Source organism: Camelus bactrianus, chromosome 12, assembly GCF_048773025.1.
Source record: "Camelus bactrianus isolate YW-2024 breed Bactrian camel chromosome 12, ASM4877302v1, whole genome shotgun sequence".
NCBI classification, from domain to species: Eukaryota; Metazoa; Chordata; class Mammalia; order Artiodactyla; family Camelidae; genus Camelus; species Camelus bactrianus.
Genome location: NC_133550.1, coordinates 25,564,523 through 25,590,380, shown reverse-complemented (window position 1 = coordinate 25,590,380; position 25,858 = coordinate 25,564,523). Strand labels below are relative to the sequence as shown.

Below are 25,858 nucleotides of genomic sequence, written 5' to 3'. Positions count from 1 at the left end.
TTCTGCCTTAAGAGATTTTTCAGAGAAGAAAATTAATGTGAAAAATAAGCTGCATTCACGTGAGAAGGATCTGACTGTGAAGAAGTAAGTAGAGATGTGAGATGAATGCAAGAAAAAAGAAGTGAATAGAATGAATGGCAGAATTCTTAATAAAGGGAATGCTTACAAATCCTTGAAAAAACTTAACTAATTTTGATAAGATCCATATATAAATACACTCATTAACATGTAAATGAGATGCTGGGGGATCAATACTGCTATAATGTGAGATGAATACGTCCCTCAGTAGTAAAGTAAAATAGTCATTATTACTTCTTCAAGTGCTTCTGAACATTCATTAGCATCAGCGTTCATGAAAAGTGGAGTTTCTGTGCAAATAAATAAAGTCTTCTAATGGTATTATCTGCCCACATGGTAGTCAGATAAAATCACCAGGTTCTTAGGAGTCATATGTTTCCTTCATTAGGGAGTATCACACTCTTATTTAACCTATTTTTAGGGCAGCAAGAAATGCTGACACTGCTTTAAAATACCTATGACAATAAAAGCATAATTAACTGCTGGGCACACTTTATGTTTAATGAGAAAAACACAAACTGACTCTTAGCCTTCACCAATGAAGAGATTTTATAAAAAGGACACTGCTGTAAAGCAATCTCAAGATATGCTACAACACAATCATCAGTACAGTAATGGATGTCTTCTCCCCATGAATATGTATGTCATCCTGGCTGGAAAACATTTAGATACCCAGGTTTCAGCAAAAGTCTCCTTACCAGCTGAACTGGTTTTACTTCCTCACACCAGCAAAAGGAAAAATATGCTTCTCTTAATTTTCTGACATTAGATTAGATAAAAGATTATATTTTTATAGTTGTGATGATTACTTTGTCATGTTTGCTTATAAAAAGCAGGGTCAAATATACAAAGGTCTAAGAGAAATGTTAAGATCTAAAACAACGGTTGAACACATTAGGCTGTCAAGTCAGTTATTTCAGTAAACAACATTCATAACCTCAGAGTTTGAGGCAAAGTCATTCACTAATTTCTTTCAGAACAGAAAGGTGTGTGGCCAACGTATAGATGAATTTTATATTAAATTTCACATCTAAAACTCCATCCCTCTTTTCCCCCAGTATTTGGTTTACAACAGTGGTTTTATACATGGTAATTATCTCCTAATAATTACGGTAGTACATAAGTATATAACATACTAGTAAAATGCATTCAGTCTTTGGACTGAGACTGCAACACTAGGAAAAAAGGTAATATTACATTAAATGTTATTTTTGAAATGGTTAAAGAAATCAGGTTGGTTCAGGGTAAGAACTGTATTTCTTTTTGATCCAGTAATGGTTCTAGCACTCCACAGACATACTATTTTTTTAGTTATATTGAGGAAAAAGCCTGATAAACACATAAAGAGAACTAAACACACAATATGCTGAAATAAAATCCAGAAAGCAGTATATTTTTAATGATGAACCAAAGACTGGATGGCATTTATACTTTGTGTATAAGACAGTTAAACATGCTATGAAACATTACACCTATACACTTTTATAAGCTGCATTCTTACTGAAAAACCAAATAGCTTAAATATCAGAAATGATGGCTAAATCAATTTTTAGTAGCATATCCGGCTAACATGAAGAAACAAAAACAGACAGAGATACATTTTAAAAGTTATTTAGATGGATAAACCACTTACATCACTTCCTTATTCCTACGTGGCCCTTCAAATGGTCTAAATGGCAGTGATCCAGTCGCTGCATGGTAAAATGTTACCCCAATGCTCCAAAGATCAACTGTTGCTCCATATTTCTTCTGATGATCTTTTCTTAGCACTGCTCTCTCATACATATCAGGATGCTTTAAAAAAAAAAAAAAAAGAAAAAACCCTACTAATTTGTGTTCTATGGTAATACATTACACAAAAATGGATATTCAATAATGCCTAGAACTTCTATCATACTTTTCTAATAATTTCACTTTCTCAACCTGAAAAAACTATTTCACATCTTTTGCTTTCTTCTCAAAACTCCAACACCACTTTCTTCCACATTCAGTTTTGATCACCTCACTTTATACTTCAACAAGGAAATGGAAGCAATCAGCGATCAACTCTTCCTTATGTCTTTCACCAAATCCCAACCTACCTGAATCAGCGTCTCCTTTCCAGTCACAACGGAACTGCTCCTATCAAAGGCCAATTTTCCCACCTGAGCTGTGGGGCCCATCACATCATCTCCTCAATTTCAGAAACCAGTTCCTACAACTACCCCTTTTATTTTGTGCATCAATTTCTCCCTTTCTATCGGATCATTCCTTTCAGCTTACACACATGCTTTAACATCTCTCACTAAAAAAAAAAACCAACAGCCTAAATTGATCCCACAACCCCTTCTAGCTATCGCCAAATTCTCTGCTTCCCACCAGAGCAAAACTCAAAATAGTTGTCCATACTTACAACTGCCTTTTCCTCATCTTCCATTCAGACATATGGCATTAAATGTTACTTATATTCTTTAGCTCCCAAAATTATCTCTTGTCCTGAACTATGGATTCAAGTATCATATTATTTTTTTGAATGTCTAAAAGGTAGCTTAAACTTAACTTATCCAAAATAGACCTTTCGTCTTCTGACTCAAACCTGTTTCCCTCTAATCTTTATCCTTCAAGTATGATACCATCATCTATCCAGTTTCTCACACCCAAATATATCAAGCAGCCTTGATCCCTTTCCCTTATCCCTCACATGGAATCCATTAGAGCAAGTCATATGGGCTCTGAGATGAAAATTTAATTTTCTAGAATTAATTTGGATTAGCCTGACTGGCTATACTGGGGATACAGCAGCTCAGACAAGTAGCTGGTCTGATGGTAAACACATTTTTTTAAACACAGAAGACACTATAATACAGTTGTGGAGAACAGATGGATCTTATAGGACATGACTTAGGAGCTTACAGATCCAGACAGAGATTCTGATGGGCATTAAGCTCTGCAGAGTACAACCACAGGTCATATATGCTTAGCCTAGTGACATTTGTCTTTATGTATGTTGTCCATTGGAATTTTAAGATTCTTGGAAGATAAAGCTACAAGAGTGTACTCTGGACCAAAGGACAGTCACCTCCCAAATGATCCCAAACCAAAACAATGACTTATGACACTGGGGTATTTGGCAGTGGCCCAAGGGATTGGGAGCCAATGCAGATAACACTGCTGGGAGGGTGTTTCTAAATGATGCAGTTTTTGAATCTGACTTTCAAAAGGTCACAATCCCTTGATTATTATTTTTTGGGGGGTGAGTGAGACTCTTCTGGGAAACACATATTAATGAGAAATCAGAAGAGGTGATAAGCATGAGGGGTTAAAATGAGTGTCCAAACTTATGCCTACCAGATATACGGGGTCTGAGTGGTTTTGCTGGTTCTGTGGCACAGCACATAAAGTAACTATTGTCCAAAGAAGCACTAGCCAGACCTCTGACCTAGCAGCCAGTACTCAGTGTATCAATGGTGCTGTGAAGAGGCCAAAGTACCTAGACATGCCTGACAGCTTCTGGAACATGAGGCTGCCAATCTGGGAAGAGGTGATACAGCAATTCTAAAAGGAGACAAATGGAGGACCTCCTCAAAAGATGCAATAATATACTGCCTAATTGGTACAGCTGGAAGGCCCTCTCTAGGCAGTGACTGACTGATGTATCTGTGCCCACTGGCTCTCTCTCGAATGTGCGACTTGTACGTGTGTGGGGCTTGTATTACTAGGCCTGGGCCTCTGCATCTGGAACAGGAGCATGAGGAGAAAGCTACTGCAAGTTCTCAGGTTATATTATTAACTATCATAATTAAAGAAAATGTGCTACATACACAATGGAGTACTCCTCAGCCACAATAAAGAATGAACTAATACCATTTGCAGAAACATGGATGGACCTAGAGATTATCATACTAAGTGAAGTAAGTCAGAGAGAGAAAGACAAATATCATCTGATATTACTTATATGTGGAATCTAAAATATGATACAAATAAACTTATCTATGAAACAGAAACGCTCACAGACACAGGAAACAAACTTATGGTTACCAAAGGGGAAAGCAAGATAGGAGAGGGATAAATTAGGAGTCTGGGATTAGCAGATACAAATTACATATAAAATAAACAACAAGGTCCTATTGTATATAGCACAGGGAATTATATTCAATATCCTGTAACAAACCATAATGGAAAAGAATATGAAAGAGAATATATATATATACACATGTATAACTGAATCACTTTGCTGTACACCAGAAACAAACACAACACTGTAAATCAACCATACTCTAAAAAAAAATCATATTAAAAACGGTAGAATTAAAAAATGTTGTTTTCCCTGGTCTGTAACACACAAAAAGGAGATTCAACATCTGGTCTGGGAATTCCAAAATGACAAAAGTTTTCATTTAAATAAAGAAATATTTCTAGATTGCTGAGCTTCAGGCTATTATTCGTCTTTCTTTATAACTGCTGGTGCACTGTATAAGAAAACAGGGCTGGGTATGGTCTGAAATAGGAAATACGTAAGAGTAAAATTTCAGCCAAGAGTAACGGACTTAGAGTTAATTTATTTAATGTTTTGTTCTTTTCATTTAAAACCTCTGTTAGAGGCAAAAGTTAAACTGCGGTCCTAGGAGGATACATGAAAGACTGACAGCTGGTCACAGGGGCTCAGCCTCACGAAGGCCAGGACTGCACTGCTGTTTGTTTCCTCTGGTCATCACAGTAACTGGGAAAGGCAATGGGTATTTAGTTGGCAGAGACCAGAGATGAGAGACATCCTGCTGAATATGGAACAGTTCTGAAAAATAAGCTTCTCACAATCTGCACCACTTTTGAATATCCTGCCAGACATTTGTGCAGGTAAGAAGTCTGTTTATAATGATCTCATTCCATTTAAATTATCAACCATGTACTTTTGTACTTTAAGTTTTTGTCATTACAGGAATGCAGTATTTGTAAATCTACTTTGTTTAGTTAGAAATGTTACCAAGAATTATTCACTGCTTTGAAAAATGATGTCAGTGACAACACTACCACTTGTGATATGTGACTCAACCAATACAACATACAAGTTATCACTGCACATGCACTGGGGGTGGGATTACACATGGGTGCAAGCATCTGATTGATTTGCTAGCGAAGGTGTTCTCAAACTTTTACACATTAAATATCCATGATTTTATTATATTTTCCTTTATATTATTACTAAGATATTATGCCTAAATTAGGTATGCAGGCTGACTATATTACCTAAGATTTTCTTTTCAAGATACTGAAAGGGACATTATAAAACATTTATTATAAAAAGGGGGTGATCATATAGGGTTGAAACCACTAGCCTGTATGATCTGGTTGGCTTCTGCTTACTCCTCCAATTCCACCTCCTATCACCTGCCTTTTCACTTACTAAATTCCAGCCATACTGTCATCCTTTCTGTTTCTCAAACATCAAAGTCATTCTTGTTTCTAAGCCTTTGCAGTTGCTGTTCCTCCTGCTTATAATGCTTTTCCCCCAAATGTTTGCATGGCTTGCTTCTTTTTATCATTTAAGTGTCAGGTCATTTAGGATTGAAAGGAGGCTTTCCCCAGCTATCTTTCTCCTGCTAGTCACTATCTTATTATCTTACTGTCTTTCCAACATTTTAGTTATCTGAATTTATCTTATTGACTTGTCTATTGTGCTCACTAGAATGTGAGTTCCGTAAGAGCAGGAATCATGTACATATGGTTCACCACAGAAGTCCCAGCTCCTAGAACAGTGCCTGGTACATAGTAGGCACTCCATAAATACCTGTTGGATGAATGTAATCCATTTTTAGGAACTTCTATTAAAAGATTATCAAACTATAACTACAGATTACTTTGGGGTTATATATTGATAGTATAATTTTAAGACACCTTAATGCATGACAGACTTAGAAAAATCTGAATAACATTATAGCAGCAGCTAGACTTTACTCTTCATGTTGTAAGATTGCAAAGGCAGAATCCAGTTGGAAAAAAAGTCACAGATTCTAAGACTTTTAAGACAAAACCAAGAGCCGTGAACACTGAGTAACAACTATATATTATAAACTGCCTGATTATATGTTACATGTATTTATTTTTAAGTGTATTTTCTGAAGTGTTTCAAATGTTTACTAACTTCACACACACACCCCTATATAAATTGTTTCAACCACAGAGCTTTCCTAGTTTTCTAGCATTTCAAGTTAGATCTTTTAAAGGCATTTCATTTTGTGTGTGTTTCTAACAATGGCTCTTTTCACCTTTCAATAACCAACCTCCCTGAATAGAATCTTCTCCTTCAGAATTACAATGAAGTTTGCTCTCCAGGGAATAGCACTGTAACATGCTGGTAATGCAGTAACTGCTCTGATCCAAAAAAAGGGAGCTTTTACTACTAGCTAGATGCTTCTGGAGTGTACAGATAGTTCTTTCTTTTTAACATACATCCATAACACTAGTGAAATTTTAGAAATTTAAGAGTATTAAAAACCTTGAAAGCATTTTTTAACAGAAAAATAACACCCTCAGAAACCAGTATCTAATTCCTCGTTACACACCATATTCATTAGAATAGAAATTTTAATTTTTGCCATAAAAACTAAGACATTTTATAGTGAACTGGTTGGCCAATTACTCATATTTACAATATATCCAGCTTCTTTAAATAAAACTATTAGTGACGTATGACTTACCAAATATTCTTCTGTGCCATACAGAGAAACAAACTGCTCATCATCTTCTAATTCTCTAGCTGCACCAAAATCTGTGAGTTTGTATACAGACTGTCCATCTTCCCCTATCACACGCATGATATTTCCTGGCTTGATATCACGGTGGACTATGCCATTTTCTCGGAGATGATTCATTCCACCCACTTTAATAATAAATATAAAAAAAAGGAAATCATAATGTAGGTATCTATGCATATGTGTACGAATCAAATTCATTAATTAAATATTAATTCATTCATAGTCACTCAATATAAGTCTTCAAATAAGCTAATCCAAAGTCACTTTAATCAAAGAAGTAATTGATAATATTTATATTTATATTTCATGTTTGAGTAATGAGGAACTTTAGAATGAGGATCAATGTGGCCTAAGGAAGAGTCCAATCTCTCTTACACACTATCAAGAAAATGGAATACAATGGTCTTAAGCATATTACTTCCTGAATTAGTTTTGGTTATATATCTGTGGGTCATCTGCCTAAACTTAAGAATAAAGATTCGCAAGAAAGATAATCTTCCACAACTTTACATTATTACCTTGGGGGAAAAAATTCCACAAAAAAGTAAACTGGACTCAATACATAATAATAAAAATGTAACAGAGGCAAAGTGTCAGACTTATTTTGTTTCCATAAATATATATTTCTCACATGCTTAAGGCTATTCTAAAAAGGCCATTTTCCTTCTTTTTTTCCTTTCTTTTTTTAAGGACAAAGGTGACAAAATTGCTGAAATTAAGCTGTCCGGGTTGACTGACACGCAGTGTCACAGATTGACAGTTTTAAACAATTGTTTGACAGCTGACAGATGAATGTCCAAGCATGACATATAAAACTAACTTCAGGGGTGTCAACATTGAATTATGAAAACTCACGGCTACCAGTACACTCAGGAAGGCATCAATTACCTACAACTTCTATTTGATTTAACAGACTGTAGCATATATTCTCTTTCATTTTAGCCTCACCTAAAGTCTCTACTCTGCTTCCAGTGCAAATTCAAGAATTCCCACTAACCTCATACCTTCTTTATCACTGGGCTTTTCCTATTCTTCGAATATTGATTCATTTCTTTCCAAGAAGATATTATTCCCTTTGGTTGCCATATTCTTTTTTTTAAAATAACAGCTTTATTGAGATAAAATTCACATATCATAAAACTCATTTTTTAAAAGTATACAATTCAATAGATTTCAATATAGTCAGAATCACAGAATGTACAACCATCAACACCAATTTCAGAAAATTTCCATTATGCGGAAAAGAAACCCCACACCTATTAGCAGTCACTCCTCGACTCCACCCTCCCCTCAAGCCCTGGACAACCATTAATCTGCTTTCTGTCTCTCTGGATTTGCCTATTCTGGACCTTTCACATAAATGGAATCACACAAATATTGTGGCCTTTTGTGTCTGGCGTCTTTTACTAAGCATAATTTTTCAAGGTGCATCCATGTTACAACACGTATCACTACTTCATCTTGTTACGAACAAATAATAATCCACTCTATAGATATACCACATTTTGTTTATCTATTTATCAGCTGGTAGACATGGGGATGTTTCCATTTCTTTTGCTATTATAAACCCTGGTGTACAAGTTTTTGTGTGGATATGTTTTAAATTCTTTTAGATAAATACCTAGTAATGGAACTGCTAAGTCATACAGTAATTCTGTTTAACTTTTAGAACTGTCAGACTGCGGTCCAAAGTGGCTATACCTTTTTATAATACCACCAACAGTGTATGAGGGTTTCAGTTTCTCTACATCCTTGCCAACACTTGTTTGTTTTGTCTTCTGATTTTAGCCATCCTAGTTAATATGTAGTGGTATCTCTTAGTGGTTTTGATTTACATTTCCCTAATGACTAACAATCTTTTTATATGCTTGTTTGCCATTTGTGTATCTTCTTTGGAGGAATTTCTATCAAATCCTTTGCCAATTTTTAAATTGGGTTGTCTTTTTATTGTTGAGTTGTTGCGATAAAAATTTCTTATCGGACATACAACTTACAAATATTTTCTCTTGGTCTATGGGTTGTCTTTTCACTTGATGTTGTCTTTTGAAATATAAAAGTTTTTAATGTTGATAAAGTCCAATTTATCTGTTTTTTTCCTTTCTGTACTTGCACTTTTGGTATCATATCTAAGAAAGCACACCATAAAGGTCTTTGGCTTTGAATGTAAGAGATTTATTTTAAAGAATTCTTATGTCATTAAATTATACACACACACATATATATCATATAAATTAAGAAACGTACCCACATCTCGCAAAACAATTAAAAATTCAGACTCTGGTAGTCCATAGGCATTAGATGGTTCTTCTAAAACAGTGTATAAACTCCCACACGGACAAAATTCCATAATAAGTACTTTATGTCTTGTTGTTGTCTAAAAAAAAAATCACCAGTTGGGACTCAATATAAAAAAATAAATTTTTATTATATACCAGTACTTACCTAATTTCATTTAAAAGTAGAATTTGTTCCAGTCATGAAGGCACTTTGAACTGCTTTTTCACCTGGGGTTTGTTGACCGTACAAATGAGAGTATCTTCTAAATTCGTATTAAAATTGGATTTGTCTTTGAAGACAAACCACAGTAAAGGCTGTCAATAACTAATTAGAAAATCACTGCCACAATGTTGTAATGGTTCTTTTAAAATTATCTTTAATTTCTAATATAGAATAGTACATTTAGGATATTAGCTCTTCTACCAAACCTTAAAACACATGAAATTCTTCTTGTGACAAACACTTTCACTTTGAGGAATAGAGTTCTAGCCTTGGGAAAAAAAAAAAAATAGGTGGCAGAACAGCTGAGTGGTCCTCTTACAGACAGGTTCTAATCTGCCCATTTGAACTTGAGCTGATTTGTTTTAATCTTGATTTTAATGCACCATTGACTATAAGATATATTATCAATCTAATAACAACTTTATAGAGAAAAAGAAGTATTACCAAATTACATACATATGCATTGATTATAAGATACATGCCCATTTCATAAACTGGAAAATGTGAATGAGTCTTAAAATCCAGTATTCATCTCCAACTTTTTATCCTTTCTTCCTTTGATATTTTTTCTACATATCCCCAAAATACATCTATAAAATATTTTAAATTTCTCTACTACTGAGTGGTATAAAGGGAATAATTTCTTTTTTATTGAAGTATAGTTGATTTACTATGTTGTGCCAGTTTCTGGAGTAAAGTATAGTGATTCAGTTATACATGTATATTCTTTTTCATTATAAAGGAAATAATTTTATAAGGAAAAAAAGTATTGTTTTAAAATAATGAAATAATTAAATGCTGATGAATTGAAAATGTGAGAAATACCCATAATTCCATCATCCAGAGATAACTATGTTAATATTTTGGTGTGTTTCCTTTCAGTCTTTTTTCTATGTGTCAAATCTCATTAGAGACACCTAACACTATTTGTATACCATATAATGTATTTACCAAGATCATACTGCATATATATTTGTAATACTGATTTTCTCACAGAATATTACATATAAGCATGCTCCCAGGTGATTGAAATTTTGTTAAATATATCTTTTTATTACTGCTTAACTGCTACATAGTAAAGAATTAATTTTACCCAGAGAGGTTTGGCTGTTGCCCTTGGCTACTGGGAGGTGGGCCTCTGGAATGCCCTGTTTGCTAGAAGTGTCTTTGTCTGGGGTCTTTGGCCACATGGCAGTCTAACAATGACTTATGATGGGGGTTTTAGGCCATGCATATCCATTCTAACTTCCAGAGGAAACAGAGACTAAAGGTATTAGCCAGAACCTCTGAGAAGGGCTGGAGACTAAAGGTCAGCCAAGTGGCAGTATGTGGTCGAGCCCCAATAAGCACTTTGCACACCAAAGGCTCAGGTGGGTGTCCAGGGATGGCAGTACACTGCGTTCTGTCATACGTCAATGCCAGGACAGTAAGGTGTTGCTGAGGACAAGGAAGATTCATGTTTAGAACTCTCCCATATTCTGCACTTATAGATCTCTTCCTTTGGTTAGCTCTAATTTACACCCTTTTGCTATACTAAAATATAAATTACAATGTAATTGTAAGTTGACTTCTGAACAAAGCAGGAGTTAGGGGCACTCACCCTCTGGGCAACTGAAAATTAACGTACAACTTTATAGTCAGCCCTCTGTATCTGTGGTTCGTATCTGCAGATTCAAACCACCTTGGATTGTGCAGTACTGTAGTATGTATTCAGTGGAAAAAAATCCACATTATTTAGGTGGACCTACGCAGTTCAAACCCGTGTTGTCCGAGGGTCAACTGTATAGTGCTTTCCTGAGTTCTGTGAGTCATTCAACATTCTAGCAAATTATCAAATCTGAGGGCAGTCACGGAAGCCCTAAATTTGCAGCTGGCTGATCTGAAGTGAAGGGAGCCCTGGGGACACCTGAACTTGCAGCTCGTGTCTGACTGGGCAGTCTGGTGGGGGCTTTTCTCTCTGACCATGCAGTACGCCAAACGCCTCTGCAGCTCATGTCAGAATTCTTGAACACACTTGGCTGCCTGGAGGGCTAAGCTCTTAACCTTGAGTGTAGGTAACTCTGGGTAACTACTCACCAAACACTCTGACTTAATCATTCTGCATTATAAACAGAGCAGCAATGAACATCTTTGTACATAAAATTACAATTTAATTTCTGATTACTTCCTAGTAAGTATAAATTGTCAAATTATTTTTCAAAAGGTGTGATTTTATTGATTAACCATGTTTAAAGCAATTTCTATTTTCCTAAGATAGTTTTATTTTCACTGTTTCCCCCTAAAATCAATTCTGTCTTTTACACCTGGACTTCATATATAATCCCAGGATTCCAAGGATTTTTCTTCTTTTACAAAGCCTTCTTTGTATTGTTTGACTTTCTCCTTGCTCCTTATATAATTATGCCAATTTAGCTTCACTTAGGTTTTGTATTTAGCAATAATACTGTAATCATATTCTACATTCTTTTATTCTCTATACTACTTTTCTAATTCCATACCTTAATTCCATTGTTTTCTCTATTCAAGAATCTTTGAGAGTAAATATTTGGTTGTATGACCCCTAATTTCCACCATTTAAAAAAACCTGTTTATAAAACAATTTTTATATTAGCTATAATAAACATGACAAGGTTAATTAAAGCTTGACTACTTACCTCTTCTTCAATAGCAAATAACTTGACAATATTTTTGTGATTGAGTTTTTTTAACACTTCAAATTCTCTCATTTGAACATCCACTGGACGAAGGAAGCTTATGTTATTAAATACTTTGATAGCAAATAAGTCACCAGTTTTCTAAGAAAAGGAGAGAAAGGTTTTATGTTTATATTATAACAAAGATAAAAAGGTACTATTAGAACTAGAATAGCAATTTATCTTTTTTATAGAACACCCTGAATATTTTTAAACACAGGTAATTTGTACTAGGACTCCTGACTTATTTTAAAGCTAAGATATATCAATCAGCAACTCAATATTTCTTTCAAATTGTATGCTGTGGAATGTAGAAAGGGCTATTTTCCTTTGTATTATAAAGCTTTCATTATGATACATGTGGCAAAGACAGTCATTCACGTCTCAGAAGAGCTCAGCGTACCAAATGTGAATGTGTATTCTGAATAAGAAATAGAAAGTGAAACTCACAAGGCTTTCTCCAGGGCCCAATAATTTTAAACTAATCAAAACAGGAAAAGAAAGACTGAAAATTATATTCCACATATGAAATTTTTAGTAAGACTCTCAAATTAATACAATGAACTTCTAAGATTCCCTAACTGGATAATGTGTGTACATGTGCGCGTGGAGGTGAGAGCTGAAGAGAAGGTTGAAGGAGACCACCCTCATGGCACTGCACCACTACTGCCTTGGGTAACTTTCCACAACTTCCCCAAGATGACCAGGGCACACACTGTTGACTTGCAGACCATTTCTAAAGGATCAAAGGCATTTCCTTTTCTCTACCAAAGCACCGGCAGCACCCCAACTCTCGTTCTCTCATGGCATATTGAAGTAGATCAAACACAGAATTACAATGCACAACCGCAGCTGGGGGCAGATCTTAGAGGTACAAAATACATGCCTAATTTCAGGTAAACATTACACTCTCATGTTCTTCATTTAATTAACCTTACATTAAGGCTCTCTTCCAGACCCTCCCACATCCTTCCAATCACTCAGTCCAGAGTCTAAATTTAATCCACTTTTGCCACAATCCAAGGTTGAACTTCCCCAGGGTTAGTGGAAAGATCACTCATTTCCTCTGCCTAAAGATATTTCCTGGCTCGCTGTCAAGCCTGCTGTGCTGTTCCTGCTTTAGGCCCTCTCTACAGCTTTCCACACAGATTCACCACCTACACTTTCCCCTCCCCTCTCTTCAGAAGAGAATTTCATGATCTTCTTAAAACCATTTAACTGCATGACAGTCTCACTCTACAGGATCACTCTTTGGAGACCACCTCTGTGTTGTGATCACTCCTCCCTCTCTTCTCTGCTCCCTCTGCACCAAATACACATATTTTTTTTTCCATAAGAAAAGGCCCACTGACCATTTTCAGACAACATGAAAAGGAACAATTTAACTAGAGTTCAATTACACTTTTTTTTTCCATTTGATCAGTCAGGGTTAGGACACTGCCAAATCTATACCACCCAACAGAGAGATTTTTCTAGAGGACACTTATCTCAAACTTAGTCTACAATCAGGAGGATCCTAACAGAGGAGCAAGCAGGGGAAATAATACAATGTTGCAATGTACCCACTGTGACCAAGGCCAGTATTTTCCAGCCTTCTGCAGTCTACATCATACCTGTGAGGGTGACAGGATATGTGTGAGAACATGCTATTTTCCCTCTATTTAGCTGCACAGTCATCTATCATTCACTGGCCCTAAGTCAAACATTATCACTATTTAGAGATCCACACGCACATATATATACAATGTGCAGATCAACATGTCCTTCCTACAGCTCTCTCCCCTTCAGCTTCACCACGGTTACCACATACACATAAACCGTCTACCCCCATAAGCAGCTAAAAGCAACTTGATGAAGAATAGACAGATAAAGTAGGGACTATTCTTTGAATAACGTACAGTAAATTTAGGGATCTGGTTATTTTAAGCAATAACATAAAGGGGTTTAGCTAATACAATATAAAGACCCTTAAATAAACAGTTATAAGGGCAAGCAGGATTTTTTGGGTACAGCCCTAAACCCTTGATATTGATGTCACTGAGAACAAACATGGTTTCTCAAAACACATCCCAGGGAAGACTGTTAGGGACTGAATACCAAACTGGGTGTTAGCAGTATTTTAAGTCAATTTTTATGCCTCTCAAATCCTTATTTGAGGCTTTCAAACTATGCTGGATAAAGAACATTTTTACTTCCTTTGAAGAACTTCAGGTTGACTTAGGGTAGTCTACTCTATCCTCATTCATTCATTTACTCTTTCAGTCAGCAAGCATTTACAGAGTGCATACTAAGTGCAGGCACTTACAAGAACGACACCGGTATCTAAGTAAGGAAAGAGGATCAGAATATGTGAGATACTGACTAGTGCCAGGCACTTTATATATGCCTCCCTCAATTTCTATCACTACTGCCGACCTCTCACTCTATCAGTTTCTAATTTATGTTCCTTCCAATGCCACCTTGCCACTAAATCCAAAATTCTTTGTGGGCAGGAACTGCACATTACTCATAGCTAAAATTACTAGGTCTGCCATAGCGTCTGACACATACCAAGTGATAATTAGAGTTTGTTAAGTTAATTTGGGTCACAGAAAACAGACCATCAGATGTGTCTCACTGCTCAATTCTGTGTTGCCACCCGTTTTCTCTTCTTGGCACAGCACACAAAACATAAACATTTCCAGGACAGAAATATCCAAGGTTGATCACTATGAGCTTGATCAAGGACCAGAACCTGTGGACAATTCTAAAGCTGGAGGGGGAAAAAAGCCAAAAACTGCATGATATCTGATTCTTTCTCTAAGAGCCACAGAGGAAGCAGCCTCTCCCCGATTAATGCTTGTCTCATTGTCACAGACAGAACTGACTGGTAGTCTCAAAGCTACAGAAAAATAGAAGGAAACTCCCCCTTACTAAAATATGTAGAGCTTCTGTGCTGAATTCATAGTGCTGAAAAATTAGTGGACGATTATCTGCATTATAAAGGGATTTTTAAAAATTTCATTATTTCTCCAGCTTCCTTCGCAGAATAGAAACTTTAACGATCTTAAATTTCTTCATTTTAAATGACTTTAATTATCTTTAATTTCATCCTCCAACACAGAATCTGACAGAAAGTCCTTTTGGTTCTTGAAATGCCTCTGGGATTAGTCCCTTTACTCTATTCTCACTTCCACCAACAAGCTCTGATGACCTCATACCAGGGTATAGCCTTCTAAACCTGGGCTCCTTGGTTTCTTTTTTTAAATTGAAGTAAAGTCAGTTTACAATGTGTCAATTGCTGGTGTACAGCATAATGTTTCAGTCATACGTACACATATATTTCTTTTCATATCCTTTTTCATTATAAGTTACTATAAGATATTGAATACAGTTTCCTATGCTGTACAGTAGAAACCTGTTTATCTATTTCTGGGCTCCTTGTAGATAATCTCATTTTACTCCAGTCTACCTTGCAGAATGCTGCTCTACTCGGGGCACAAAGCCTTAGTACAGCACAGCAGAATCGTCTGTGGGTTTCCCCCCAAACTCCCTACCTGTCTCCTCACCATGCCTCCCTCCACTACCTCCTACCCCAAATCACTGCCGCACTGAACCTCTGTCAGTGACGTCACTCACTACTGTGGGAAGACTAGGCTGAGGAAAGAACCAAAAGGCACAACACTAATCTTTCCCAGTCTTTTTTTCCAGCCAACCTTCTGTTTTTCTCCACTGCCCAGGACATGACTTCTGCCACCAATGGGCAGATATCTCTGCACTGGCTCTAACACAAGTCATATCTTAAATAATGACAAAAACAGATATTCTCTTCAGACAAAATAATCAAAACCACCAAGTCTCACATTAGTACAAGTGTGTGTCTCAGAAGACGACACATACAGAGCTTTCACCCTCTGTACCAACCTTATGTCTTCCACGAAAGACATTTGCTGTAGCTCCCTGGCCTAAGATATCAGATAAAAGCCACAGGTGATTAGAAGTGCTCTGCATCTCGGCTTGGTCAGGCGATCCTCTTGTTATACTAAGAGAAAAGAAAAGAAAAAAAAGTACACATTTGTTTTAAGGGAATAATACATTTAAGAGACAAATATTAGCTATTTTTAGTCTCAGGTAAGATTAACTATCACTTGTTGCTAAATCAAAGTGTAGAAACAGTCCAATGTAAAAATCTAACTTTCCAGCAGTATTAAAGGCTAAAATGCCATGTGGGGTCTGAAAAAACATTCACCAATGACACCTTATATATTCAATTTAACTCACTCTTCACAGGGCTGAAAAAATATCTATTTCCCTTCTAATTTTGTCTCTGTCAATAAGAATGGTATTGGCCATTTACCTCCTTAAAATGTTTTGAAAGATTAATCAATAATAAATCATGTTTTAAAATTTAAAGTGATAAGGTTAAATACAAAAGAAGTATAGAAAAAAATTACTTTGTTTCCTTCAAAGGCAGGGCAACACTAAGAAAACCACTGTTGCCACAGTATAACACTTCCATAACTTAAAATTTCATCTACATAGAATCTGACAATTCATGATGGAAAGGTAACATTTCAGCAGTAAATTCTGAAATAAATTTAAGGATAGTTTTTCCAATCTCCAAGTATATAAATATACGTATACCAAGAGTATATTACAAAGTCTTAAAGAATAAGCAAGGGGATGCTATGCATGTATGGGGGTAGGAGGTATATGGAAAATGTCTGCATCTTTTGCTCACCTGTGAACTTAAAACTGCTTTAAAAAAATAAAGTCTATTAAAAAAAAAAAAAAGCATTACCCCTAGCCTTGTCCTTTAATATTGAAAAGTCATATAAATATAATGATATTAAAGGGTTTGAGCTCCACACTGGAATAAAAATGAGGTCTGCTAAATAGCATTAACACTTGTCCCACCATGCCACCTCAAACTTGATGGAATATCAGATTAAAACAGATCTTAATATCCCTTCATAGTTAAGACAGAACAGAGCAAGTATTCGGTCATGAATTAATGACTGCCAATATTCCAAGGAGGGTTAGGAACACAAAGAATGGCCAGGCGTCTAAATTTCACCCATCTTGATGTACCAAGATACATGTATATAATTCTAACACCCATCTAATTCAGATAAGGGAATTTTACATACAGCAACATATTGGAAATAAGCACTAAAAATAAGATAGCTTTTTTCAAAATATGAAATACACATTTATCCAGCTACTGAGGTAATAATAAACTTCTCAAATATCTTTCAGTAACATTATCAAATATTTCTCAATAATGAAAAGCTTTCCTAATTAAGGTAACTTTGCTGTTTAACTGTAAATGACAGTGTCATTAGGTACCTACATGTACCTAGTGGATAACATAAAACACGTTTATCATCTAAAGTATCTGCTCTCTATATGCAGATACAAAACTACAGTATCACAATGATCAGGGGAAACGTCTTTTGAAACTATCCAATAACCCCCCAACAACAGCATGCTAAAACATGACTCAGCACACCCAGAGGGTGCTTGCTATACAAACCTTATCAAAATTTTGACACAGTATAGGCATGATGCTAGTGATCCTGCCTTAAGTCTACTTCCTTATACTGTCCAAAATGAAAGTCACCGTTTGTACACAGATGAAAACAGGTTTGGTGACGCCGCATATGGACAAAGTAACAGGATTTCTAAACTCTACCACTACATGAATCATTTGTTAAACAGATATTACATTCAGCATTCTACAGTTAAAAAAAAAAAGGCGGTTTTTGGTTATGGATTTGACAATTACTGAATAGAACTTGTTTTGAGGCCACCTACCGAAAATACCTGGGAAATGGACTGGAAAATACACTCGTAAGCCATTTCCCAAAGGAAACGTTTGGGAATTTGCATTAAATGTGTGTACACTGAAAACGTCTTCAGCTTCTAGATTCCGGTGAGTCAAGCCCCGCTGTTACCACCGAAGCCCTAATGACACGTCTCTTTTTGTTTGTCTGAAAAATTAATCGATTTAAACACCGCCAATCCTGTCCACGCTCGGAAAGAGAGGTAGAACGGGGCCAGTCTAACTCCAAGGGAAGGGGCATCCCGCCGTCCGGGCGGCCAGGGCCCAGCCCCGGTAACCGATACATCCTCTTCCTCGGTGCCCAACGCCACTACACCGGGAGGGCCAGGGTCAGAGGGCCGGCCGTGAGGCGACGAGTCCCGACGCAGGGGACCGGGCCCGCGCCACCTTTCCACCCGCTTCGCACGCCCCAGACACCCGGGAGGCGGCGTCCGCCCAGCCAGGGTCCGGGGAGGGCTCGGCCTCGGGTCGCGCGGGGCTCCTCGGGTCGCCCGCTCCGCCCCCGCCCTGACTCAGCATCCCAGTTTCCCACAGGGGGCAGGAGCGCTCCGCGCGGGCGGTGCCCCGCTTGGCTGCCCGCGTCCGGCGCGGCTTCGGCCCCTCCGCCCGCGCTCGCCTCGCTTACCGCGCCCGGTCTCCGCCGCGCCACCCTCAGCGGGCTCCCGCGGCCTTCTTGCGCCTCAGGCCACTTCCGGCTTCACGAGCCCTGGCCGGGGGCCACGTGACCGACGGCCGGCGCGCGCCGGTGCGCGTGCGCACGCCAGCCGGACCGGCCTGGGCCTCCGCCGCCAATCCCCCCACCGCGGCCGGCTGCCCGAACCTCTGTGGCAAGGGGTCGGGTGGAGGGGTTGGGGGGAGTCTGCAGTCCGATTCCGTCCACACCCTCTTCCTCTGCCTGTCCCCCCTTACTCTGAGGGAGAAGCCGCAGAGCCCTGCGCAGTGAGCACAAGGGTTCAGATTCCCACAGCTGTAAATCCCGCCCCGTCCCCGACAGCCAAAGGCGGAGTGCGGGAGTGGGGAAGAGACAGCGGAGCGGTGATTACAAACTTGCAAGTAATCCCAGGTGTGCGGAATGCGCGACACGTGAGGAGCCATCACTGGGGGGATCAGTCTGTATGTATTTTAAAGGCCACGTTGACCACAGGAGGGTCAGATTATTGCCGAATTACTCAAATTCGGACATGAGATTCTTAATGTAAATCAGTTCATTTAATAACTCCCTCTTTTTAGACGGTATTTTGGAAAATGGTAACTTTGGAGAATCTAAGGACCAAAATCAGACCTCCTGCAGTGTTCCTGCCGCTAAGATCTCAAGCAGCTATTCCTGAGAGTGATCTCTTCTGCCCACTGATAGCACGCAGCCTTTCTGTCAACGTAGAGGCCACAGAGACATCTGCTGGCGAGGGCTAAATTCTGAGAGGGAAGAGGAAGGAGTACTTCACAGATGAAAAAGATAGGAACCAGCAATAAAATAGGAAACCACGGCAGAGTAGTTAAGAGCAGAGGCTCTTGAATGAACAAACCTAGGGCTGCAGTCCCAGCTCCCCCTGCCAAATACCGACTCTAAGCAACTTTTTGTTTTTTTAACCTACGCCTGTTTTATCATATATCGTATCTACCATGGAGATAAGAAAAGCCAACTGTAATGCGTTGTTACAAATGAAGTTACTTTATTAAACTTTTAAACAATGTTTAAGTGATGGAATCACTTGAACATATCTATATGCTGCTTACAATTCCAACTAATTTTAGTTCTCCCCTATCTAATGCCAAGAGGAGCTGCAAAGTTCTTGACAGCAGTCTGAAGGCCTCGATTCACATGTTTACCACTTAAGTGATGAACAGAAATACATTTCCTTAAAGGTCAAGCTATTTGTGAACCAATTAATGTTACTATTTAAGATTTAAATAAACTGCTAGGCACAGAACTATACCAGGCATAAAAAAACTCTTGTGGTTTCATAGTTTAGTCATGCAAATCTGTCTTTTTGCCTCAATGACCTTAACCTGTTTCCAGGTGAGATTCACCCTTGAGATAATTATTTAGCTGTTTGCTTTTGGAGACTAAGTACAGTACAATTGAGGTAATCCATGAAGGAATGGAGTTTCCCAATTGCTATGGTTCTCCCTAAGTAAAGTGCTCTGGGCAACTTCAGGGAAGGAAGATGGGAATTATTACACATGATTACGTAACATGAAGTTTAACTTCTATTATAGACTCTTAATTTCCATGGTTTGATTTTGCTTAGCTCTGAACACTTGGAATATTCTGAGGGGCTTTAAAAAGCCAGGGGAAAAGGAGGCGGTGTCACCTTTACATATACAGAATAAACTGTACAGTAATAATAGCTATATCAAGGCTTTGTTTGCAGATGTGGTAATAAGCTCTTTTCATGTTTAACTTACTGAATTCTTAGTCATGAGGTAGTTATCATTTCCCCCATTTTACAGATGGGGAAACTGGGGCAGGGAGAAGTTATCTAACTTGCTCAAGGTTCTGAAACTAATTACTGGCAGGACTGCTATCTGAACCTCCATAATTTGGATCCTGAGTTCAAAGATCGCTGCAACAGGTGCAATGATCTCTCCCACAGTACAGGGGGACTTGTCAAAGAGACAATTAGCTCTCACTCATCTATTTTTAAAACCATTTTCATCGAAATACGGTCGTCCCTCAGTATCCACAGGGGAGTGGTTCCAGGACCCTCCCCCCAGATACCAAAATCCTTGGATGTTCAAGTCTCTCACATAAAATGGTGTATTTGCATGTAATCCACACACATCCTCCCATATACTTAAAATCATTTCTAGATTACTTACAACTAATGTAATGTAAATGCTATACACATAACATTATATATATGTATAATGTTGCCCAAGTGCAGCAAATTCAAGTTTTGCTTTTTGGAATGTTCTTGAATTTTCCTGAGTATTTTTGATCAAGGGGTGGTTGAATCCATGGATGTGGAACCTGTGGAACTCATAGGTACAGAGGGCCAGCTGTATAATATACATTCCACTGACCTGTTTTTACAATTAATTGTCAACTTGGTTTACCTTTATTCTATGATGTAAGGAAAATGTTTAAAATCTCTTCTGGAATTAACTCCAGGAAAAGATTTATGTACAAAATTTAGGATATAATTTTAGGAAGTTTGTAAGACCACTGAAGCCCATCCATGAAACCTCTAGGGACCACATGGGCCAATGGTTAAAAAGAGCCTCAACCTGCCCCCCCCCCCAAATCCTACTTGGGCTTTTATAACTTAAACTTAATTGATGACTGCACGAATTCCGCTGCTCAGTTTTCTCCATCTTAATTTTCCAGTACTACTACGGATATTGTTTGTTTTCCTGCTTTCTCGCACAGCCATGGATATAAATGGGGAAGGCGGGGAACTAAGTGGGCAAGCCACCACTCGTAAGCATCATAAGCACACACACCTATCCTGTGCCCTTCGTGACCCAGTGAGAAGGGAAAGACCAGATTTTTAATTCTATCAACACAGGCTTTTTCTAATGCATTTTAAAAGAGCCTAAGTTATTTCACAGAACTAAGTTGCATGTGATCTTTTAGAAGCATAATTAAATCATCCATACACTTAGATATGCAATCCTTTGAATGGGAAATCAGGGAGAGAGGAGAAAATAAGGTTGAAGTATTTATAATAACTCCAACAAAGACTTGGTAGATTTCACTACGTAAAATTTATTGGCCTTTTTTTCTTTTTATAAAAAATGTGTAACACCAGCACCTACTCTTCAATCAGTTAATTTATGAAACCATTCTCTTCTGTAGAATACACAATGGCATTGAAACAGTTTAAAGAAACGTAAAGGCTATCTACAAAAAATTAGTTTTGATTTATTGTATTCCCCCTGTACTTTATGAGTCTGCACACATAGAAGAAAATTAAAAATTTAAAACATTTTATATTCAGCAATTAAAAAAAAAAGTACACTGTTTTCCAGCTATGGTCTTTATAAAGGACTTAAAAGTTTCAGGTTAAAAAAAAGGTACTAGGATAAGTCTGCTGCATATTATAACAGCACTTTTAGATAGAACGATTTGAACTGGCATGCAAGCAACTTCTCTAGTTGTCACATACCTGTAATTCAGGGAAAATTACACCCATTTTACTGAAAAATCCCAATACATATACTGCAATAAGCTCAAAGCAATGTTAAAAAGACCAGTGTGAATGGCACACAAGAACTGCTTCTTTATAAATTAACTGGAATTCCTGGTGATGAAGCAGGCACAGGGAGGTCCAGTCCTTAGGGCTTTGCTCTCTGGAAGAACACCTGTAAATAAAGTACACTTAGTGCCGATGTCAGAAGAAGTCACCTTCTACCTGAAGAACAACTCCAATTTACTGGGTACTACTAGTCACTCTTGTAAAATACAATGAACTATTTAAAGTATTTCACATACTTCATAAATCCACACATAATACAAGTTAAGAACTTGCTCATCTGGACAATCTGATAAGGTCTAGAGATAACTTAAGTTGCCATTACTAAGCTGAGAAACTAGTGAAAATGTGGTTATTACCGCCAATGCTGAGAGATTCAAACAGTCAGAGGAAATCACGCTCTTGACACCTTTTTGCTGACTGGCACTACTTTCAAAGTTAATGGTAAGAAATTAAATTTTGAGGAAGAAATAAGTCAAAGCTAAAGATAACAGCTGTTATCCTTTGAGGAATTTACTATTTATTTATTATTTAAAAAAAAATACTTCCAGTTCAACATTTAAGACTATGAACAAGTAGGCAAGAGGCTGTGCTAGGCACTAGCCCAATACCTTCCACAGTTGGGTAGATACTAAGTGCGCGCTAGAAAGAGTAAATAGTAGGCAGTAAGCTCAATAAGAATAAGGATTGTAGTAATCATTATATCCCGAACACCTCATAGACCAGACATTCATTTAACAATTATTAACAATCTACTAAATAGAGAGAAAAACTGATCGCTACATGAGCAAAAGAAAGCCTTACAAAGAGGCCATGTTTGAGAGAAGCCTAGAAGAATGGGTAGAATTCATAAAGGAGAAGGTTGCTAATAAGGCAGGATTACTGAAGAACAGCAAGAATAGTAAAGACTGTTTCTGCATGAGAAACCATAAATGTAGCCTGAGATTAGAATATGACAAAAAAATAGCTAAATGCCAAACTAAGAGACATGAACATTTTTTTAGTCAACAATAGGTTTATGAAGATTATGAGGAAGGGGAATGAATTTCAGAGGACAGAGATCAGCTTGGATGGAACAAGGGAAGGGAAATCAGAGTGAGATAACATAAGCCTACACCAGAGTGGCAGCAGAGACAGACAGGAAGAGTCAGCTGGATCAAATAATCAGATAGGAATAGAGTTGGCACAAAGAAGGGACTTCGTTTTTTCCAACTAGAAGAATAATGCTAACACTGAAGAGAAGTAGGGCTTGGGAGGAAGACTTCAAATGCTTTTAGGTGAATGTGTTTGGAGCATAAGACTGCTACAATGTACTTCGATCTGCTGTTACAGATACCTGTAATAGAAAGTTACAGTTTTTTTAGTCCTTTAGTCCAGTGTGATTGAACAGTTATTTAACAGAGGTAACTTCCACAGACACTTTGCTTTTATGGGGAAATGGGACAGGGGAAGGTTCTCAATAAAAAACAATAATTCTCAATATCTTCTCACAAATGCTTGTCAGTTTAAGCTGACAAGGGAAAAAAACTAGCAAAGGAAGATGTTAGAACAAAGTCAAAGGATGGTATGTTTATTTATCAGCAAAGCCCCTTGACTTCAGTGCTTTGGGCCAAAGAACCAGTGAGCCACTCATTAAGTTACCCGCCACCATGAGTTTTAGCACAGTACTTTATTCTCAAATTTGTTGAATGAAGATAATAAATAATAAAAATAAAGACAATTCCTTATCCTGTCACACTGTAACTTTATTTCCAGACTAGGAGCTCCTTGTGGGCAGGGAGAGTCATTCATATTGGTATTTGCAGCAATTAGCATAGTGCCCATTACCCAAAAAGTTGTCCCTGAGAACAGAATGACTCGAGCGCCTGGATGAGAGGAAGACAGATTTGTTTCATGGATTTCACTGTATAATGAATACCAAATAAACACCTGGTACTTACCACCAACTTGGAGGTTGGCTGGTTTGTTTTAATTCAGTGATTTTATGAATGTAAAAGAGCCTTAATGACCAAATCTGAGGATTCTGGTTTTTTTTTGTCCATTTTACAATTAAAAAGTTTCAAGATAGGTTTCAACTAAGTAACTCATACTTCTGCTTTTGATCTTTAGCTCTTTCCTTCCAACTCAATATGGACAGTTGTTCTTAAACATGACTTATCCTCCCAGTCCTATAGTTCCTATTTAATCACATCACAAAACTGTAAAAGAAAACTGACATCTTCATACCAACGTGCTCAGACACATACCCTTTCAGTGTGCTTATTAACTTTCTATAATCTTACGTAGGAGTTCAGTTGAAAGAAGCTTCACAGAAAACTCTGAAGGATAACATCTATTAACTGGATTCTTAGAAGCAGGTTTTAGAGCAAAGAAATCCCCCAAACACGTAACAATTGGTCAAACTACAGTATGACACAGTATCGTGTAATATGTATTCTCTCTTGGCTCTGACACATCACCTAACTATATGAAGATAAGGAAGTTTTCCAAATACCTACCTTTAAGTAGTTTTTAAAAACTTTAGCATCAGGCTGCTGAAGTGCCTGACAAAACTCCTGGGAGGCCATGGGGAGAGGAGAGAGAGAAAAGAATGAATCTATTTGTATTACAGTCATCATAATTCAAAGCCACAGTATTCTTTTAAAATTGTGATAGAAAAACCATAAAATTGAGCATCTTACGCATTTTATTTATGTATATAGTATAGCAGTGTTAACTATATACACACAGTCATGCAACAGATCTCTAGAATTTTTTAATCTTGCAAAATTGAAACTGTAGGTACCGATGAACAACTCCCCCTCCCCCACTTCCTCCAGCCCCCAGCCACTGCTATTCCACTTTCTTGTTTCTAAGAACTGGACCACTTTAGATACTTCATATGAAGACTGGCTTATATCATTTCATGTAATGTCCTCAAGGTCCATCTATGGTGTGTGTAGCCTATGGTAGAATTTCCCTATTTTTTTTTTTTTTTAAAGGCTGACTCATTCCATTGTATGTATATACTGCATTTTATTTATCCATTCACCTGTCAACGGACATTTAGGTTGCTCCAAATCTACAGTATTCACATTATAACTTATCAAAATTAACCTGAACAGTTCCTCACCAAAAGGTTATGTGACGTTTCCAAATGCAACACTCGTCAGACAGGCTGCTTTCATTTTGGACAACATGGCTCTCCTGGACAAGGCTGGCTCCTGCCTCAGCAGGATGAGTGGGACCAAAACTACACGGCTAGGCCCATCCTCACCCAGTAACAGGGGGAACTGAGCAGAGCCAGACCAAAAGAGAAAGACAAAATCCTCTTCAACAGAATTGTGTAAAAATGTTGTCAAAGGGCATATGAAAAAGGGAAAACTGGGAGTCATTATTTTTATAAGCAAATAATTAGACAGAAATGTAGTAATTTTGCTTCATTTAGCAATCTGGGAAACTATTGAACTATTCAAAATTGAATGATGTATTTCTATTTTGATAGGCATTAGGATCATATGAGTAATTAGTTAATTTATTATTTTCATAAAATATTAATTTACTTATATAATAAATGATAACAGAACATTCATTAATATCCAAGTTAAAGATAAGTCATGAGATAATAAACTCATTAAAAATGAATTTTATGATTACTTTTTTGTGAGATCTATTTTTCAGCATCTTTTATAAAATGAAATTATTAAACAACTGTTGATGAAGAAACAATTCTTAGAATCTACACAAGAAATTCTAATTTTAATCAGACCTCTGATACCTCATTAGATCTATGTGCTGTTGGACAAGTCTGGATACCTATATGCCCAGAAAACGGAATGCCTTCACAAAAATGTCTTT

General features: G+C 37.4%; 2 protein-coding genes across 9 annotated transcripts in view; both read right to left on the bottom strand.

Moving 5' to 3' along the window:
• TBK1 (TANK binding kinase 1) overlaps window positions 1-18,609 on the bottom strand; it is a 40,167-nt gene extending 21,558 nt beyond the window's left edge. For 3 of the 5 annotated variants that reach the window (XM_074375069.1, XM_074375070.1, XM_074375071.1), the window contains exons 1-6: window positions 18,451-18,609; window positions 15,905-16,022; window positions 11,963-12,103; window positions 9,054-9,183; window positions 6,753-6,934; window positions 1,712-1,872 (exon numbers count right to left, since the gene is read on the bottom strand). In XM_074375069.1, coding sequence (XP_074231170.1) covers window positions 1,712-1,872; window positions 6,753-6,934; window positions 9,054-9,183; window positions 11,963-12,103; window positions 15,905-15,991 — 701 coding nt within the window. In that variant the 5' untranslated portion in view covers window positions 15,992-16,022; window positions 18,451-18,609. Of the gene's footprint in view, window positions 1-1,711; window positions 1,873-6,752; window positions 6,935-7,806; window positions 7,918-9,053; window positions 9,186-11,962; window positions 12,104-15,904; window positions 16,023-18,450 lie in introns of those variants that run through there. The other 2 variants (XM_074375072.1, XM_045506992.2) reach the window with 2 other exon arrangements.
• Window positions 18,610-21,514: 2,905 nt separating this feature from the next.
• The window catches only part of XPOT (exportin for tRNA), a 134,129-nt gene continuing 129,785 nt past the window's right edge, over window positions 21,515-25,858 (bottom strand). For 3 of the 4 annotated variants that reach the window (XM_074375064.1, XM_074375065.1, XM_074375063.1), the window contains 2 exons: window positions 24,520-24,576; window positions 22,137-23,357 (listed from right to left, as the gene is read on the bottom strand). In XM_074375064.1, coding sequence (XP_074231165.1) covers window positions 23,325-23,357; window positions 24,520-24,576 — 90 coding nt within the window. In that variant the 3' untranslated portion in view covers window positions 22,137-23,324. The other variant, XM_074375066.1, reaches the window with a different exon arrangement.